General features: G+C 41.3%; 1 protein-coding gene across 6 annotated transcripts in view; it reads right to left on the reverse strand.

Annotated features, from left to right (window-relative positions):
- The window catches only part of PDIA5 (protein disulfide isomerase family A member 5), a 144156-nt gene that overhangs the window by 93639 nt on the left and 29907 nt on the right, over positions 1-20610 (reverse strand). For all 6 annotated transcript variants that reach the window (XM_083585542.1, XM_083585541.1, XM_083585540.1 and 3 more), the window contains 2 exons: positions 17424-17550; positions 12388-12475 (listed from right to left, as the gene is read on the reverse strand). In XM_083585542.1, the coding sequence (XP_083441668.1) occupies positions 12388-12475; positions 17424-17550 (215 nt within the window). The remainder of the gene's footprint in view (positions 1-12387; positions 12476-17423; positions 17551-20610) is intronic.

Below are 20610 nucleotides of genomic sequence, written 5' to 3' on the forward strand. Positions count from 1 at the left end.
CCCTAGAACTGCCCTTGAAGTCACTTACAAAGCATAAAGCACAACAGAAAAATACATAAAATGCATCAATACAATTTAAAACAAGATCACAATCCTTCATCACAAAATCCTTGTTAAACAGCCCTCAGGCAGGAAAAGTTTTTTCTGGACAGAGGCAACAGGCCTTTTTGCCCTCTGGATTCAACCTCACCTTGAGAAAAGCATCTTTTGAAATCTCACAGTCTGTATACATTTCAGGGGAGGATAAGGAAGCATGAGTGTGGTTTGTATCTGATCTAGACTTAACACAATGCAAGCGAGTATCCCATCAGGTGAACAGAGGCAGGGCTGTTCCAACAGTACATGAGACACTTACACTTAAACCTGCCAGTATGGATTGGCTATGGACAGAATGACACAAACCGAAAGCCTGTTCAGACACTCAATCTCCTCTCACCTCCACATAGATTCTTCCTACCTAATTATATCACAAGGTCAGAAAGAGAGCTTTCAGATAATATGTGTACAACTTCTCAGTACACATATTACCTTCCTATATGCAAAGAAACCAAAGGTGCAGCTCAGTCTCACCACATACTGTACCTTGAGCACATTTTGACTGAAATGGCCATTTTGACCTCCCTCCCTTCTGTCTTCCGTCCCCTTTCCACAGATGCCAGAAAATAAACTACCTTACCAAGCATCTGCTTCAGGAAACCCTTTCTGACAGCATTTGGTTAATGCCCTCCTTTATTCTGAATAACAATGTAATAGAAAAGCAGAATCAGTTTTCTGCTCTGAGGAGAATGTCTTTGGAATTTCGCCAACATCCTCTTAAGGAAAAACACCTCACTTCTAGTGTGGAAAAGGGTAATTAGGACAACAGCTCTTGTGATGGAAGAATGTGTATGAGAGAGAAGGAAGAAGGGAAGTCCTTAATAGAGTTTGTAACTCTCTTGATCTCAACACCCCTCCCTTTTACCTAAAGTTCAATACAGTAGAAAATGCAGGTAGGCTTGGCAGAGACATTAAAATTGTGCTCTTGTAAAGAAGGAGGTCAAACAACTTTTTTTAAAAAAACAACAACCCCACATTACCTTCAATTCACTTACACTCAGTTATATCTTTTCTAAGGTAGTAATTCTAGCACCATATACTGATATTAAGAAATACAAAACTCATACCTTTAGACATAATATATTCTATAACGCAGTTCAATCTGAAAAAAGCACAACTAGTGTATTGGTGTCTATTTTTTGCAGCCATAACTAGGAATTTTATAATAGTGGAAACTGTTATTGTGTGGCTCCTTCTTAAACATCTGCTGTTAATAATAGTTGAGCCATGTGATCCTTAGATCTAAGCACAATTGGAAGTGCCACAGATAATCATTACGCCTTCAAGTAACAACTAGAGGTCATTATGGCAAAGCTTCTATAAATGTACAACAGAACACAGCAGCCTTGGTTGAATACCATTCATCTAATTCAGAGCAGCATCTGTAAATACAGAAGGCGGCTGCCCTCATGTGATTAATCCCCAACCTTGAAACCACAACAGAGTTGCCAAAGGACAGTGAGAAACTATCCATTTGGAAAGAATTAGCTAAATATTCATGCTTTTATCTCAGAATGCTGTTCCTAAAATAAAAACAGAACTCTTTGTGGTACCAATTCATATATTACAAATTTCTGCATAAGTTTAATCACTGTGTGGCAAAGTATTTAATAGTGTATCAAGTTAGATGTGAAGGTTTGTGTTGCTGCTGTAGCCATGTTTCTTGGGCGGGGACTTGCTATTAAGTTATTAAAACTTCAGATTGAGTGACAATAACTGCCTTTCTGGAATAGAGACAAATACATCATCTAACAAGCTCGCAGTATATTGTTCAAAGGAAGTCAATTTAACAGCATGGTAAAAGCAGAAACCTCACTGCATAAAGACTATCACCCCCAAAATAGTTGGGATATGTTTTAGTGATGTCAAACTTTGCACTTTCCTTGCTCAGAACACAAACGCTGAAGACTTGTAAAGTTTGTCTCCAATCCAAAGTGAGCACGACAATCTTCTCTGGCTTGGACTGTAATGAAACCAGAGAATATCTTCTCTCTTACTTTCCCAGTGACTGCAACAAAGGTGCACCTCGCTACCACCATTTCAATATGTAGTTTACTAAAAGTGCCTAACCTCCTTTGACACCAAAAGTCATGGAAATTATATGACCCAGAGTTGATGTTTCCTAAAGAAATTCTAGTAGATGATCAAGTGATTGAAGTCCTCAAGTAAGGCCTCGTGGCCAGACTAGGCAAGTGGAATGGGGTAGTGGGAGATGCGGGTGAGATCCTTGAATGCTACTTCAGTCCCAGTGATATCATCAGGAATACAACAAGGTCCAAACTGGACCTGGAACAAAAAGAGCCATTTTCAGATTTGTTCACATTAAATTTGCTGGATGCAATTCTGAATCAAGATTGTGTTTGCTTATCACTAGTGTTGTTTTTCAGACTATGAAGCCATGACTACAAGAAGATTCATTGGGAATTTGGACTCAATACACTTGGCTCCCCCCCCCCCCGCATCATTTCCCTGCTTTCTAGTAAACTAGCAATTTAACTGAAAATATAATTAGCAGTGTGTTGAACAAACCCTCTCATTGTGCTGTGGAGGTGGTGGTGGAGGAGGAGGAGGAGAGTGCTATGTGGATCCTTCAAATGCAACCCCTTCCCAAGCAAAACTCAACAATCCTACATATGTCTACACATCAGCTAGATTGGGCTGGGACTGTGATGTCTGAAAGCACATACAGAGGATGTCGTCAAGGGGTCCATGTACTTTTCCCTGTGTCTCAGATTTAAGATCCTCTGCCTGAAAAGGCTCTTTGAAAAGATCCAACACATTATTATTTTTCTCCATATTCTCAAAGCAGCAGTGTTGGCGGTATGCTTTATGAAAGAGAAGCTAGGGAATTGTGCTAGGAAAATGAAAAACATATTGGCTTCTGCTCCAGCTTCAGGGACTCTTTTGGTGTCCCTATTATTGCTTCTTCCTAATTCTGTGGTAGTAGTGGAACCAGTAATAGCAATTCATATTTATATGGATCCTCATGGATTAATGATATTAGGCCTTTCTGTTTCAGTCCTTTATGATGGGGAGGGAGCACCACAAAGGAAGTGTCAAAATAAAGGCTGCAAGAGCTCTTCCTTGAAAAAGGAGAGAGAGAGAGAGAGAGGGAGGGAGAAGCAACCCCTGTATGATAATGGTCTCTTGCTTCCACACATGGACAAAAACAAGAAGACCCTCCCAGACTGAAATAGAAAGACCCAAACAGACAGATAAAGAAATGCCAGCCTAAAGTCTATGACTCATCTCTATGCCTCCGAGACACAGAATCCAACAACTGAAGATTTCAATACAGCTGTATGCAGCTCATGTCAAAATGATTTGAAAAGGAAGCACTGATGGGCAAAACAATTATATTGGGTGTGGCGGGGGATGGGGTGGAGAAAAGTAAAGAGAAAAGACCAGGGAGATGTGAGTGACAGAAAAAAGAGCTCTCTTTTCCAGATTTCTTTTTAAGGAAATGAAGAAATGCCCTACTGTAACTCAGCCTGCAACTAAGCTTGAGCAGGTGCAGATGAAACAACTGCACATTCCTTCCCTGTCTCCACTTTCCTGCCCTACTTCCTCTGTTGTCATCCCCCACCCCAATCAAATATTAGATTGTAATTTCCTTGAGACAGGGACCTGCCCTGTTGTACTCTGTACAACACCATGTATACTGATGGCACACAATAATCACAATCCTAAATTTATGAATGAATGAATGAATATGGGCACAATTCAGAGAAAAATGGGCATGCTTAAAAGTTACTGAAATCTATGTAACTTAAATGTGTGCTAGACAAACCTGTTTGGAAAGCAAATAATAGGATAATGAGGTTAGGGAAGCCAAGCATCAAAGTAATTTTGGTCTCAATGTGAAGATTCTACAGGTATCAGTGGTATTTACTTTGGTGCAAGTCAGAACAAGACTTCACCCCTCATTAACAAACAATTATGTTAGCAAAAATTATGCTCAAGGAAACTCCTCAGATTAAATAATCTCCTGCTGAGAAAAATCATCTCAAATGCATTGCCTGAGACAGTTTACAATCTTGCCATCAGCACTGCAGCTTTCCCCGTGGAAACCGCTGTGATAAGAATACCATTTAAAGATCCACATTAGTAATCTATGGCTAATTAATTCATCATACCGATTAATGACTTTGGCACTGAATGAGGACACTTCTTCGCTTTGCAATACCAAGAGCTGTTTCAACTCAAAGACAACAGACTAGCAAGTCAAACGCGAGGCAGGTGTCTTTGGATGTCAACCATAAGGAATGGAGAGTACAACTCAACAGCATAGCATTCCAGCTGTGCAGAAACCAGCGTGTTATAACAAATGGCATTTTCCAAGGAGAGGCATGTTAATAAGTGAATCTCTCTTGAAATTGACACCACTGCACAGAAATAAGCAGTAGGTTAAGGAGAAGTGCCAAACACAGCACAGGATCTCCTGGTGAAGAAAGACAGAGGGACTTTCATCATTTTAAAAAGAAAGAAAAGCTCTTTCATCACAGCCTTTTAAAACAGCTGACAATCCAATTCTGAAGCATCTTGACAGAAGGAGCTCTGCTGGCTTCAGTGATCCTCTCACTTGCCAAAGTACTTTGAGGATCAGCTTGGTAAGAGAATGGTCCTGTCATTCAATAAACTTGCACATATGTCTGGCTGTGTGTGAGAAGGAACAGGAAGATGCACATATTTAAAATTTTAGTGTAAATGCAAACATTTTTGATGTCCTATTGAGTTCCAGCTTTTCATATATAGTGGGTTGGATCCAGGCTTCACATAAGTTCCACTGACAGGATGCTTCACTGAAAGATATGGGGTGGACAAAGGTTGTTTTCTCTTATTCCTCCTCCAACCTGCAGCCCACTGTTCCCTCAGAAAAGCTGCTTCCGAGGCTTGGGGGAGGGGACCTTCTTGAACAGCATGGGAGCAAGGGCACACTTTGGTATTTCAAATTTCAGTGGCGCCCTATTCTGCTCAATTCACTACGTCCTACTTATGGTGCCCCCTAGTCTTGGCGCCGAGTGCAATGGAAATGATCGTGCTGCCCTAAATCCACCTCTGATTAGAGGTGGGACTGAGAGCTGCACTAACAGTCCCTGGGATACAACCCAATTTTCACACGCCTTACATGGGACACATGTACTAGAAAGAAACGTGAAAACTGGAAGAAACCATGGAAGAATCAACTTCCAACACCATCACCACCACAGTGGTAGATTCCACAAAATGTGTAACTAGACTCCAGGACAGCACAGAAAAGCTGCAAGGAACACAGGTTGCCCTGAACTTAATTATACAACATCATTCAAGGGCTTTAAAGAAAAGGCACAGTGGGGAACGCTTGATAGCCAAACTTTTAATTAAAAAAGAATAGTCCTGAAAATTCAGTCAATGAAACTTTAGGGAAGAATTAAAAGGAAAAAGTCTAAAGCAGTGCAGCACAGAGGGATATGAGGTGAGGACTCCTCAGATATGCATAAGGATGAGGTGACCTGGGCATCACTGACTAACTGACTCAATGGCTGCAGCACATGTTCTTATTCGTGCTATGGAATCAGTCTGGAGGAAAGTAATAACAGTGATATCAATACAGGTCCTATAAACCAGTTATACCTGCTAAGCAATTCTCCTCTCCTTTAAAAAATGGATGCAGTTTCCATACAAAAAGAATCTATATCCCTTTTACTAGAGGCTGTTAAGACCATGTACTGCAGAGAAATGGAAAGACCTCAGCCTTCCTACAGTAAAATTTTGGTACTTTAAAATATGGAGCATAATAATGATTGAGAATTTATTCAATCAACTGCAACTCTTAGTGAAAAGGCAAAAATGGAGGTGGGGCAAGTATTTAGATATATGGATTCAATTTCTGACATGCCAAAAAAACCCAAGTCAGTAGATAGCAAACCTGAATCCTTAAGATGCTTCTGGGAATATTAACATAGGCAAAACATAAGAGATTCTGTACACCCCGTGCGATTTATGACAGAAAGCCAGAACATTTAATTCTGTCTCCTTTTTCGTTTCTCCTCTGTATAAAATTTCAATACATTATAGCGGAACAATGACTGCAACATCAGTGATGTATTTGTATGTGTTTGGGGATGTTTCAAACACTGCCTAAACATTAAAAGCTTCTCTCCACATTGCCTCAAACCCATTTTGCAGTACGATTCTAGATATTGCTATGAGTTTGGGAAGTGGGGGGGGGGGAGAGGCTGTATGCAGAGAGCCTTCTGACCCCTGGAACCAGCCAGGCTAGCTTCTTGATGAGGTGATCTTCTAGGTGATGCATCATTAAGAGAAAAAAGGAAAGGGTCTCTGTGTGAGATGACAAGTGGGTGGAACCCCCTCCCTTAACTCAAAATTTGTTAGAAGGAAAAGCCAGAATTGAGTAGCAGTGATGTAAGCTAAATCAGCCTTTCCCATCCTGGTACCATCCAGATGTTGTTAGGGTTCAATTTCCATCATCCCTGACCATTACCCATGCTGGCTAGGGCTGATTAGAGTCGGAGTACAACATCTGAAAGGCACCAGGTTGGAGAAGGCTGTACTAAATGTTGTTCTCTCTTTGCCGGTATAAAATTTTACATTGTCCACTCAAGTCTTTACTAATGGAGTGGAGAATCATCCTACTAGCTGCCCTAACTCTTTTCTCTTTTCCTCCAAATCCTTAGTTATTCAATGAGATCAATTTTAAATGGCTATGAATCCAGTATGTTAGGCACAAACAATCTTAGTTTTTAGAATTTTCCATATGCTTCGACTGAGTTAACAGTAACTATTATCCATTTCAACACAACAAAACTTTTATTTAAAAAACGCTTAAATACATAATACTAAGGAAAACTTTCAGCACATGCTGTTTGACATAGCCTGCATGAGCAGGAACAACCACAGTGAGCCTTGGACTTGAACACACTCTCCTCCCTCTCCTCCTCCAGTGTGTGCCTGCAAGGAAGAGTTTGAAAATTTGTTCTTGGTTAACCACAGTTTGCCACGTTGTCCAGGCCTAAAATTGTGGTTAACCTTCAATACAGTTAGCACAGTGTGTGAATGGGACCGATTAATGCATTGCCTGCCCCTTGGTCACTGCATTGGAAGAATGCCACTCTGCCTAGATGACTTCATTCAGAAGTCTACCTCTGGGTCAGGGAAGAGCCCATTTGGTATTATGTGCACATCCTGGCACACTGACTGCAGTGCTTAAACATTTACTGAACTGCAATGACGAACTGCACCTCCAGCCCTGGTAGTTAGCCTTTCATTTCTAATCTAGATCTAATGCACTGGATTTTCCACAGTATAATGGGAACATTCTGCTTAAAACTGACAAGCAACAAAAAGTAGATATCATGCGTACACTGTGAAATCTCAGCAGACATTATTAATTCAATATTCCAATGTCTCCTCCTCTGCAAATCATTCAAACATCAAACACCTTGGGCAAGAACTCTTTAATTAAAACATGGGAAGGCTACAATAAGTAAGTATTTCTGTCACACTGTTTGTGGGTCTTGCGTCCTTAATTGAACATGCTCTGTGTGGATTATGCAGAGAGCAACACGTGGAATTGTGGAGAAGCGAGAAGAGAAAAATAGCCAGTCTTAATTACCTTACTGCCTCATCAAGCTTCTGAGAATTAGATGACCCCCCCCCCAACATTTTAGTAAGTATGCTACCAATATGAAATGATGGGTGGTTCAGATTTAAACCTATCATTAAATCGTATTACTGTCCTATAGGAGATAGTATGGGGAACCTCTGGTCCTCCAATGCTGTGAGACTCCAATTCCCATCAGTACCAGGCATCATGGCCAATGGTCAGGATGATGTGAGTTGTAGTTCAGCAAGATCGGGGGGGGGGGGGCCACAGGCTTCCCACCCCTGTTGGCTGGGATGCTTGAGGAATTTATTCTGTGAATTCCAAAGTGAACTGACCAACCCCCACAGGCGGTTTGAGGATTGTGTGGATTGAGGTTCTTCAGGTTCTGCACTTCTCCCAAATTTGTTATATAGCTCTAGACTGAAAAACACACCAAAATGTGTTACAGAATGGTTATTTTAGGATACAATAGGTTTTGAAATGCATACACTGAGATAAAATATTTAAATATATTAATGCAAAAACAGGAAATAGCATTACTATGAATAAATACATGCAAAATTGATGCTGACTGGTAATAGACTGATTCATCCACCCCTAGATGAGGGTATACCAAGTATGGCTACATTTATAATTAACGCTTCCAAATTGAAACTGCCTTTTAGAGGGTTCACCAGAAACATTTACTGTTGTCAACTGCCCTTGTGGGTTTGAAGTTAAAAGCCCTGCATGCATGGGGACCTAGAACATGGACAGAGTGCTACATGCCATATCCCAAAACTTTTTGAAACAAAAGGGATTGGGGTGGGGGGTGGGAATCAGCATCTGTAGTAGCAGATAGCCTGACCCAATCTGCAACTATACAGAAGTGTAAGAAAATAAGAATTTTACTGGATCACATTGAAGGCTCCCCTCAAGTGTGGGTTGTGGTCAATACTAGGCAAACTGTTACACTTTAACACAGTGACTAAGGGACAGGCAATGCATTAGCTGGCCCCGTTCAGACACTGCACTAACCACAGTTAATGTGTATCATAATTCTATGCCCGGACAACACGGCAAACTGTGGTTAACCAAAAACATGGCAAACTGTGGTTAACCAAAAACAGAAGATTCCAAACTCCACAGAAGGAGAGGAGAGCAGAGTGTGTGGGAAAACAAGGCTTGCTGTGGCTGTTCCTGGTTGTTATATGCAAACTGGACCAATGTATAGCTTACCTTTTGTCCCACAAAGCCTTTATGGCAGGTTCCACTATTGCCACAGTACAAGCCTTTCGAGTGAAAAGCAGTGGTGAGAGGGACATAGTGGCCTTTGTGGACTAGATACATTGCCTTGCGCTTATTTTAACCTGAAAACCTAAGCAGTGGTGGGACTGTTCCACCTTCCAAAACACATAGGCATCCCAAGAATTACACCCATAAATATTTTCCAGCGAATACACAAGGAAGAAGCAGTGCCACAATTTACTTCAAAGATGAACAACAAGACTGCACAATAAAGAAGCAGTTTTGAGAATAGCTCCGTGGACAATGCTGGGATCAACAAAGAGATAATAAAATGATGTCGCCTGATAATAGCTGGGGCAGCATCTTCCTTTCTCCCAAGTCAAGAGTAAAACAGTAGCTATAAGAAACAAAACACAGCCAATTTCATAAAAGGCAGAGCTGTCATCGCTGCAGGGAGAGCAGAAGGCAGCAGCCACACAGCACAGCATGCCTGCCAGCCTTGCCAACACACATACACACACAATGTTTCTTTCTTCCCCTGTTCAGAAAACTCGCTATACTGTGTGATATGAGAAGCAAAGCCAAAAAAATAAATAAATCTGTGCTACTGGGAAAGGAGAACATAGCAGCCAAACAAACCGCTCCTTGTCAATATTTGTCAAACAAACTGGGCATACACAGTAAATACCCCCCAACATCTGTGTAATTTGCTCCTTCAGCCTTGAGATCCTTGAGAAGGAGTTGCAACATGTGTTTGCAATGGGAGGGTCTCTCTGTCTCTCTCCTCAGGCACCTCCCTGAAGCAGTTCTTGTTAAGACTTGTGGTTTCAAAGTGCCCGCAAAAAAAGCTAAGTCATTGGGGGCTGATGACAGAAAGACACACCAAGGCATTTCCATATTGTGGGAAGTCTCGCAAAGTTAACAACTAAGTAAACAAACCAACACAGAACTTTCTTTCCAATAATGCCATGAGAAACAATCACAAATGCAGAAAATGAACCCTGCCCAAGGCAAAACACTGACACAAGCTTAAATCATTATTTGATTTGCAACACATTTCTCCCAGTTACTATTCAGATCCAGCTTCTTACTTAAACACAAACACACACTGAATCTTTTAAAAGATTTAGCAGTTTCTGCTAGGACACATACAATTGTAGAGTTGGAAGGGACCACAAGGGTCATCTAGTCCAACCCCCTGCAACGCAGAAATCTTTCACCCGACGTGGGGCTCATGATGCAAGACAGCCAACAAATTGAAGCACAAAATTATATTATGGGAAAGCATTAGTGTTTCCCGAGACATATCAACAGCCCCCCTAAAGGTTTGACAAGTTACATGCAAGAATATAAGACAGTGATTTTGCTGAAGGGCATGTAGTGACATTTAGTTAGTGGCACAACACTACATAGAACAGAGAAGCAATGTGGTTCCTGCCAAGAAGGCTCATGATCTAAGTTCAATAGGACAAAAGTGAAGGAGAGGACATGACCTGAAGATGGAACAGTGAGGCTTGGGGAGGGTCAAAGTGATACCAGAGGTTTTAAGGAAGGCAGTTGTGTGAGAAGCAATTTAAGCATGGCAGCTAAGGCCATGTTCACTTGAACAGTTATTACAGTTCGAAGAAGTCCACAATGGAAGTAAAATCATTGAAGGAAAGGAAGGATCCACTAAAGGGATCTCACTCTAGAAAGAACAGCAGAGGAACTCCTGGGATAGGGGATACTTTAGCAGAGTAGCTTCTAAAATTCTGAATGGGGGAACCATGTGAATCAATTGTGAATCCAAATTCATTTTTTGATATGGTGAGCAGAAACTGGAACCAATTACTTTTTTAAAATGAACTTGCCAGGCACTGATCAGACTATTTTTAAACAAGATAGTTTGGACTTTGGAGTCAGTGCAAGACCCAACACATCCTCAGTGCTACTCTCAAATCTGCTTTGCGAATGAAACAATCCTGGAGCCATTCCAAGAAAAGTACTTTTGCAGCTCATACAAGTGGCATGCAGCAAAATTCATTAAGATGGGGATGGCTAACCTGTGGCTCTCCAGTTGGTGTTGGACTCCCATCAGTCCCAGCCCATCAGCCCCAGTCAGCATGGCCAGTGGTCAGGGACGGATGGAAGTAATAGTAATAGTACAGCAGCATCTGGTTAGCCAATCCTACATTAACGCAGTATCTGTAAAGCACACTTAAAGGCTCGGGAGATACCAACTATATTATGAATTATATTTAATAATCAGCTAAAAGAGATTCTCAAATAAATTCCAACCACTTAATAGAAGCATAGGAAATTCTCCACAAGCAAAGTAAAGGCGTAACAGAACGTTCAGTGCCTTACCACTGCCTATCCTCCTCTCTCAAGGATATGCTGAACATATACAAAGATGTACTTAAAGATGATGCTTCTCCCCTTAAAATGGTACCCTAGAAGGTGCTAGAAGCACACCAAAAGCTTATATGCACTGAAATCCTCCATACTCCTCTGACAGAGGGAGAAACAAATAACTTAAAGATTACTTGAATGCAGGGAGAAAGAACCTGTGCCCCTCCCAAGTGCTGTTGTACTACAACCCACACAATCCCTGACAATTGGCCATGCCGGCTGGGGCCGATAGGACTCCCAGGAACATCTGGAGGGTCATAAACTTATCAAAGGCATGTGATCTAAATCTCCCAGGACCAACGATACCTCTTGGTCAGAACATTGCAGGTTTTATCCCTTTGTTCGGTTGTTCTCCCTAAAGTGAGGGGTACTGGGAAGACCACATAAAGCAGCAGACCAGCGTGTAGGGGACAGAGGATGATAATACTGCCTGAATGAATGGAGCCAAGGAGGAATGTGGTAGTTACAGAGTGTTGCACAGAATGGCAGCAGGTGGCTCTGCCTGTGTGATATTAGTGTCAAAACCTGCGGATGCTGAAGTTAGGCATGTTAGAAACAATATAGCAGGCAGGCCCAATAGGTAGATTGTGACGTCTGTGGTAGATCACAGGCTCCCCTAAAAAAAGCTTTGACCTGAACCCCAAAAAGGGGGTAGATCACTCTGTTAGTAGATCGCAGTCTCTTGGGAGTTGGCCACCCCTACAATACAGTGGTACCTCGGGTTAAGAACTTAATTCGTTCTGGAGGTCCGTTCTTAACCTGAAACCACTTTAACTAATGGGGCCTCCCGCTGCCACCGCCGCACAATTTCTGCTCTCATCCTGAAGCAAAGTTCTTAACCTGAGGTACTATTTCTGGGGTAGCGGAGTCTGTAACCTGAAGCGTCTGTAACCTGAAGCATCTGTAATCCGAGGTAGCACTGTATAGGAAGCCGTGGGGAACAAAGGACAATGCTTTCTCCTTGCCACATAAAGCACACAACAGCAGCAAAATCTTGCTTGTTTAGACATGGACAATTCACCAGGTGGGAGAAGGGAGGGCACCATAGTGGGCAGGACATTACATACCCGCAATCTATCCATGATATAGTACCTCGGCCTTTCACCGCTTGGGCTACATCAGATAATAACCTGAGTGAAGTGTCAGCAGCAGCCGCTGGAAAAGAGAGCAAAATAAACAAACAAACAAATAAATAAATGTACTGTATATATTGAAACAATAATTAATATCCAGTGCAACTCTGCAAAATTCTTTGCTGAAACACTTTCACTAAGTTCTCCCTGCCAGAAAACAAACAGTTGCCAGAGGCAGCATAGGCTTTTCCCTCAACATTTTACTAAGGGCTGGGATCCAAAGAGCCACTTTAGATATGCCCAAGAATTTGAGCGTGCTCAGTAGGATTTTAGATTCTTCCTTCTTTGGAGACTCTGCTCCATACCACACACTGTTTCTGGATGTCAGTTTCAAGTGTGGTTTACCATCTGTCATGGATGTTGTTGAAATGTCACAAGCCCAAAACCTCCTTAGGTACGTGGAACAAATTACATTCACTTTAGGTCAATGAATACAGTAAGGCAGATGTGATGAACCTTTGGCCCTCCAGATGTTGCTGAACTACAGATCCCATCATCCCTGGCCTTGCTTGCTGGGGCTGATGGGAGTTGTAATACAGCAACAATTGGAGGGCCCTATCTGCAGTAAGGAAACTATGTTTGCCTACCTTTCATCATGCTGATCTTCATGGCTAAGCAATTTCCTCTCTAGCTTTTAGCTTCCCCAGGCAAGTATGTCCCTGCTCCCATTCGTTTCCCCTTCCATGTGCTTGGGCAAGTTTCGACACTGACAAGTAAGTTTTTGTTTTAGTCAGTCCATACCAGGACACCAAGAACAGAGTCAGCACAGGTTCTAAGTAGAGGCCAGTATGAGATGCCTCCCTGTTTGTTTGGCAGCATGAGACAGTCTCTCACCCCTGAGCTGTACTTGGGAAGATACAGCCAGAACCAACCCATGTTCTGAATCAGGACCCTGCTGGTGTTCAAGAATAGCAAGAGTCAAATACGAAGCTGCTCAGTGTGCATCTAGTTGTTGTCCCACCACACCATGCCCATCTCTCAAGTCCCATTAACTGGACAGCTCTCCTACTATTCTAGAAACCTTATCTCTGATTCATTGGACAGCTCACCATCCTCAATGGCAAGATTGAAATCTGAGCCATGGTGATAAGAACAGGGCAAACAGTAAGATATCTTCAGACATATAAAATATATTTTCTAGGGAGGGAAAGTTGAACTCTGAGAAGACTGTCCCCTTTCCTTGCAATTTTTACTCAAGTAGAGTTTTGCATAACATTAGTTAATATTTTTACCACAACTGCATTTAGCTATATCGTTAAGTGTGAATATTTTACACATGTAAATCTCCTCCATCTATTTAGAGAGCTAATCTTAGCTTCTTTTCCATTGCTTAATGTGAAAAATCTGATAGATTGTTTTTAACAGTCAGATTCAGCTCCGATATGTGTCATGCATCAGATATGAGGCACATATTTTTTAAATAAAAAAATGATAGTAAGATAACATTTACGGAAATCTTTTAAGAAATATTAATGCCCTCCTATTCTGTATGTTTGGATATGCTGTTAGATACTCCACTTGAGAGCAAAAAAACAAGACACATAGGCCAGCACTGCTTTAAAATCCTCTTTCAAATTCAGAGAATGAAGTTAGAAACCATGTTGCAAATTGAACTTTAAGAGTTAGTACAGAAAGACAAGAGCAGAAAATGAGCTTGCTATTCTACCTTATGCTACCAATAACATAAATATTTTAACAGCAATTAGGTCACACGAGCATCCATTAAAAGCTATTTCACTTTCTAGAGAAATTGAGGAAAAGTTTATCCTTCTGCTACAAGTGCCTTATCTGAATTTTAAAGGAAATCTTACAGTAGAGAGGTAGGTGAAGAGGAACAGCATTTTCACTCTTCTCCCCTGCTACTATCAAACCCACTGTTTTAGAATGCATGGATAGAGAGAATCTGATACACCGTCATAGTGCTGTGAGGAGAGGAAGAATCCCAAATACCCTTCAGGAACAACCAGCAGGAGACTCCAGGTGCTCAGACTCCTACATGGTCATGTGGTTCCAAAACAGGTGAGAGGCAGCTCACACACAGTATGAATTGAGGACGTTCCTTCTCAAACATAAAAAGTGAACGTTATGGGAATATTGTAAAGGCAGACTGACAGATGTGAAGAGGAATTCTAATTAGCACCTACATAATCCCTTCATTTAAGATAGTTCTTTTCCACAAACAACTTCTACTGCAGAGAAAGGTAACTTGGGTTTACATTATATTAAGAAAAGAGGTAGCAATATCCCAACTCTGAAAGATAATTCCACTCTACAGATTTGTTGAGCTATTCCTTGTCGATGACAATGTGCATTGTTGTGCTGATAATTAGCAATCCACATTATCTTGCAAGTTATATATTTACTTTTAAAATATAATTATTAATTAGTGGGTATACTGTATGATATAGTTCTGGATTTCTAAATGCTCAATGGCCTTTCTAGATCAGATTGTTCCCATGTGGTGTCCCGATTTTTTTGAAAATCTTACTAGCACTGTGGGCCTTTTTTTATTATATGCAATGCACAAATGAAATTAATTATATTCTCTGATAACCAACAGCCATAGCAGACCATAATGTTTCTGCTTTCTACTTGTGGCATGCTGCAAATAGTATGATAAACATTATTCTGTATTATCAATAAAATGTACTTATTATTTAATTATTCACTGCTATCAATGTGCATTGTGCTTTACAGTGTACATAAGGTCAGGTCCTTGCCTCCCAAATCTGAATTTGACATAGGAAATTATACTGGACACAGTGGGTTTAAATTCTGCATAAGAATGCATGGGGCCACTATTAGTTACCTCTTCTGGAAGAGCCATAAAGACCAAAAAACAAACAAACCCCACATCAACAGGAGCAGACAAATGTATATGCTCCTGGACGGCACTCCAACAAGATAAAAAAGTATTTAAATATCAGTGACATGTATAAAGAGATGAGCAATGAAAATTGCTCTCTGGGAAGACTACCCTCTGTCAGAAGCACCATCTCCCCAATATCACATATGCTAGCTTATGTGTGCAAAATCCCACCTGACATTTATTAAAGGGGAGTGAGAGAAAGGGATGGGTGTAGTAACAGATGACAAATGGAGCTATGCAGTCCCTTAGTGGTGGAGAGGCCATTTCTAAGTGTTGTTCACCAGTGGTCCTTCCCTAGTAACTCTGAAGAAGTTTTTTCATTGGAACAAGTGTTTCAGGACACTTTATAGCTGAGTCCTGTTGAATTATTTTTGACTTTGATATTAGCACAGACATTACTCCAAACCATGGTTTGTATTTAGAATCTGAACCATGTACTGAACTTCCAAACTCACAGGCAAATCATGCATTATTTCCACTTGTTTGCTTTCATTTTCTGACAGCTGAGCAATCCAGGCTCTGGGGGGAACTGTGGACATAACTATTGTTTGTCAACTCCAACAGCACTCGAAATCACAAACCCACTTTAAACCATGGCTGCAGCTTCTGGTCTGCTGGCCAATCTTCTTAATCATAGTTTTGGAAGGTGGCTTAATCAAGCATCTGTTCCCTTTCCTGTCCCCTCCATTATCTAATTAATCGATAGAAATTAGTAAAAGAGTCCTGCCTTAGTAGCAAGAAGAGATGAACCTCAGTCACTTAAGATTCCATAAAATTCTGTCCTTTAATCTAATTATGTTGCAGTCAATGTAATATATTCTAAAATCAGATAAGTTAAAAAAAAACCTAATTCTTGAATAAGCTTCCCCAAACAAGCTACTTGGGAGAAGCAGCTCCCCCCCTTTCAGAATAAGCAACAAGGGGGCTTAAGCCTAAGAGCAACTGAAAACTGTGTAATAAAATTTTAAAACCAACATCTCTTGGCTTGTTCCTCTTCCTCACCCAAAGGGGGGACTCAAGGAGGGAATAAAAAAGCATTAAAGAGACCAATTTGATCTAATTTCCAAGCTAATGTGCAGATCATACATCTCCTGGCCAAGTAAATATCACAGCCATGAAATATTAGGCGTAATTAGCCTTTCTGCACACAGTGCCCTAAATGGACCAAGCTCTTGCAAATAATCTTGCCAAGAGCAGCTCACAATCCAGTACAGACAATTAAAAAGAGAGAGAAAGAAAGCAGAAGAAAAGCTGTACTATAGAATCAGGGATGGAGGCAGAAGGAGGAAACCAGCAGAGAAAATAAGTTGATTGTAACTGAAAGAGACAGCAAGTGGGTGGCTAGCAGACAAGAAGTTAAGAAGGGTATTTCAAGCGGAGGTGAAGCATAAGAAGATGCAAACGGAACAGACCAAAGGCGGGGGGGGGGGGGGAGAGAGAGAAGGAAACAGAAGGATAAACACAAATGCTGGTGACACCAACTTGGTGTGTGGGGATGCTTGTATAACTAGGCGTAGAGGAAGGAAAATTGCTCTTTTTCACACACAGTGTTTATATATTATATATATATGATAAAGGGCAAATAAAACTATTGCTGAGAACATCCTTGATGTGTGTTAAGAGAATAAAGGGAAAAGAAATGGTATGAAGAGTGCCTCAAGGCAAAAGAGTGGAATGACTTGTGTAATGTTAAGCCGAAAAGCTCACCAGATCTGCCTCCATCTGCGCTTCTCGTTATAGGACTGCTCTTACAAAACAGAAGCGATACATCATTTTATTTATAAAAGTTATAAAATTTAAAAAAACTTATTTTGTTCAGTGTAAGGACAGGAAGGAAAATAGCAAGAGAGAAATGAATTCATTCCTGGGGGGGGGGGGGAATCCAAAGTTTTATCAGCAAATGCTTGTATCAGTTTGCAAAACAGTCTGCCATTTATCAGATATACAGTATATAAGGTCTGAAATCAAGACTTAACTTTTAAAAAATAATAATAATCCTTGCTCTTTTAGTGATACTTTCAACCTTCAGCCACTCAGCCTTATTTGTTAACATATTAATTGCTCTTAAACCTTTGCTTGTTTTTTAATGAGCAGCACTCACAAGATTTGGAATATAGCACCAACACATTGTTCCGTGTTCTCAGGAGCTTCTTGAAGTCCTTCTGATCACTAATTTTCTCTATCAATGGGGACATCTTTGCTGATAATAGGCAGGCTGGAAAGATGGTCTGCAATGGAAAGACAAAGAGAAAAACAAACAGGCACATTACTATTACGACACAACCTGTTTGCATGACAGGGCGCAGCAGAGCCAAAGGGGGCTGAATACAAAACAGGCAGCAATAAAACATGTGACATAAGTATGGGGTTAAACAGGCCACAGCTGTATTGATTACAGATGTCAGCAGGTTTTGGCATAGGGAATGGGTATGTATCCTTAAATCAACCAGCCCACCTGTGAGTTGTGGATCAGCAGGGTTGATCAAGATTACAGGTCACCCTATGACATGCATCAATTCCAGGAAACTTCCATAACCACCATTTGGGGGTTGCTATGGCCCATCAGCCCCCGAGTTGAGTGTCCGGACAAGTAGCTCCTCCCCATATAGAGCTCTATAACACTCCTAGGGTGGATCTACACACAGGAAAAAAACCACTATAAATAAGTCAGAAATTAAATCATTATAACAAAAGGGGAGAACTATGTAAGATCACATAGAAAAGTTTTCTGCTCTACAGCACTATCTGGTGTTGCATGTTTATAACACATTCAAAACACTGTTTTTTGAATAATGTAGCTGAGTCCCTATTTAACCATGGTTTGGTATAGCATCACATGTGAACTGGACCACTGGTTCTTAGTCCACAACCTGCCACATGCCTTCCCAGACACAAAGACCTACCTGAAGTCTAAAAAATGCAGATATGAGACAAATATATCCCTAAACAGGTAAGCAAGTGAAAGACCCACTGTAGGGTAGGGGTGGGAAAGAAAGCAATGCCCAAATTTCAAACCACTATGAGTCACAGGACTAGAAAGACCTCTCATAGCAAGGCAGAACACTGGTTGACCTTGCTCAGTTTAGTCTACACAAACTGGCAAAGGCTCTCCAGGGTTTCAGACAGGGGACAATCCCAGTCCTACCATGACACAAAGCATGTGCTCTCCCAATGACCTATGTCCCTTCCTCTGCTTGATGCAGCAAGCAATCCTGGGACACCAATGGAAACAGACCCCAAAGAGGTCACGGAGAAACTAAAAGGGTTTACAGCGAGGGGACAACAATCCCTCACACCATCCAGCAAGGTAGTGGCATTGGTTTCCATTAGAACTGCATGGTAAATATATATTAGACGCAATTAAGAGGCCTAATGTGGGCACTCAAAACAGGTTCCTATTAGGGAACCCAGCAGACACAATGCTATCCATGGCTGCAGCTTCTACACATTCCTGGAACAGGTATCACTGACCAAAAATAGACATCACCTGTATTCATCTTTTTCAGAATGAAAGGGATCGCGAGGAAGGGTATGCAGTAGCAAAGGATGATTTTTCAAGGATCAATATGAACGCCAAAAAAACCCACTTTATTTTCATGGCAATCAACATTGCTGTTGGAGGCTATAAGGGATATTGCAATTATTGCATTGTCTGCCTCCCACTGTCTGTAGGCAAGCTGTTATTGAGTCTAACTCTTGAACAAGAGACATACATTCTAGCCCTGTAGTCTATTAAAACACTGTGTTTCTCCTGCAGCCTCTTCACTTTCCCATTCAATGCTATTACTTAGTGAAAGCCTCACCCTGCCCAACTATGTGTTTTTAATATCCGCTGCACCGGTTTGGAGCTATGAAGAGTGAAAAACTGAAGAAAGTTTGAATTCAAACACCTCACACAAAGGGGTGATCAAATAAGACGAACAGTAAATGTGTAACTTTGCAAACGCAGCCCTGCATGCACTGATATGATGGTAATACACCAGGGATGCTGAACTGAGGGCAGCATTCCCTGTGACTTACTCCTCAGGGAGTCACATACCAGGAGCGGAGTTGGTAGTGGCCAGGGATAAAAGTGGGCAGGGCAACCCATTTTCTCCCCAATATCCCTCTTCTCTCTCTCTCTCTCCCTCCCTGCCCCCCATTCTGCTATCCCAAGTTGTCCTTCACCACATGTGACAGTAGTCTCTCATTACACACAACCTGCTCAGACAGAATATATGTGACCTGCTGCGCTGCCTAAACCCCTTTGCCGTTCATGTGATTTCTCAGGGGAAGTGTGCATTTTCGGAGGCCAGAAAAATGTGCTGCAGCACACTCATTTCTTTAATGTGTGATTACAGGAACAGTTCTGAGAATTAACATGCCATGTCTGTAATTAATGCTTGTTCCCTTCTTAAAGCTATGAGGGGGTGTCCAGTATTACTTTCTGCCTGCTGAGTCTAAAAGCTGGAGTTACTTACTTTAAAATGCAGTGCTTACCTGCTCAAAGCTTCCAATACACTGCGGGAAGTCATGTGTCTCCGGAGAGTAAATAGCACACTATGTAAATTAGGATTTTAATACAATCAAATGGATTTTAACCAAGTCTCACCATCACCAGATTCTGTAGCAAAATCCAGGTGGCCTTATTAAAAGAGATGCTTATAGAGGTAGCTTGGAATTATTCCTCCCAAAAATGGAAATGAGGCAGTGCAAGTTTCAGTAGAGTTTTGCTGCAGCATCATACACCCCCTGGGGGAAACACAATCTTAGGCACTACATGCCTCCACACACTTGTGTCTTCTGTGTCACTTCTGTTGTATGACACAGCTTGCAAACATTAATTCCTGTCAAACAGTATTTAAAGCATGAATTTATATCCCAAAAGCAAATTCTGCCTTATGTTATACCCCCAAATGATTCATGCAGTAACGGAGAATTTCCTCAGTTTCTGCCCTGAACCATAGGCACAGGTGCCATGCCATTTCCCTTGTATGGCGGGCCTACAAGTATCCCACTGGCACTTGCTGAATAAATCACCACCATTTCCTCTGTATTAAGATTAATGTTTTGCCCTGTCGAGGCCACAGAACCTAAATGTTCACTGCAAGTGTTCTGTGCTGGCAGGTGGAATATGGAAATCTGCATATTCATGCTTAGGCCTCTGCATCAGATATTCAGTAGGTGATCGAGGGCATCCCAAGAACTTGTCACCTTGAGATAAGCACTGTGGACTACATGACATTTGCAAGTTGATAAGAGTTAAAAAGTCGGATAATGCAATTCTCTTTTCAGAAGCAGCTCTGTGC

This window comes from Podarcis filfolensis (assembly GCF_964270895.1).
Source record: "Podarcis filfolensis genome assembly, chromosome: 1".
NCBI classification, from domain to species: Eukaryota; Metazoa; Chordata; class Lepidosauria; order Squamata; family Lacertidae; genus Podarcis; species Podarcis filfolensis.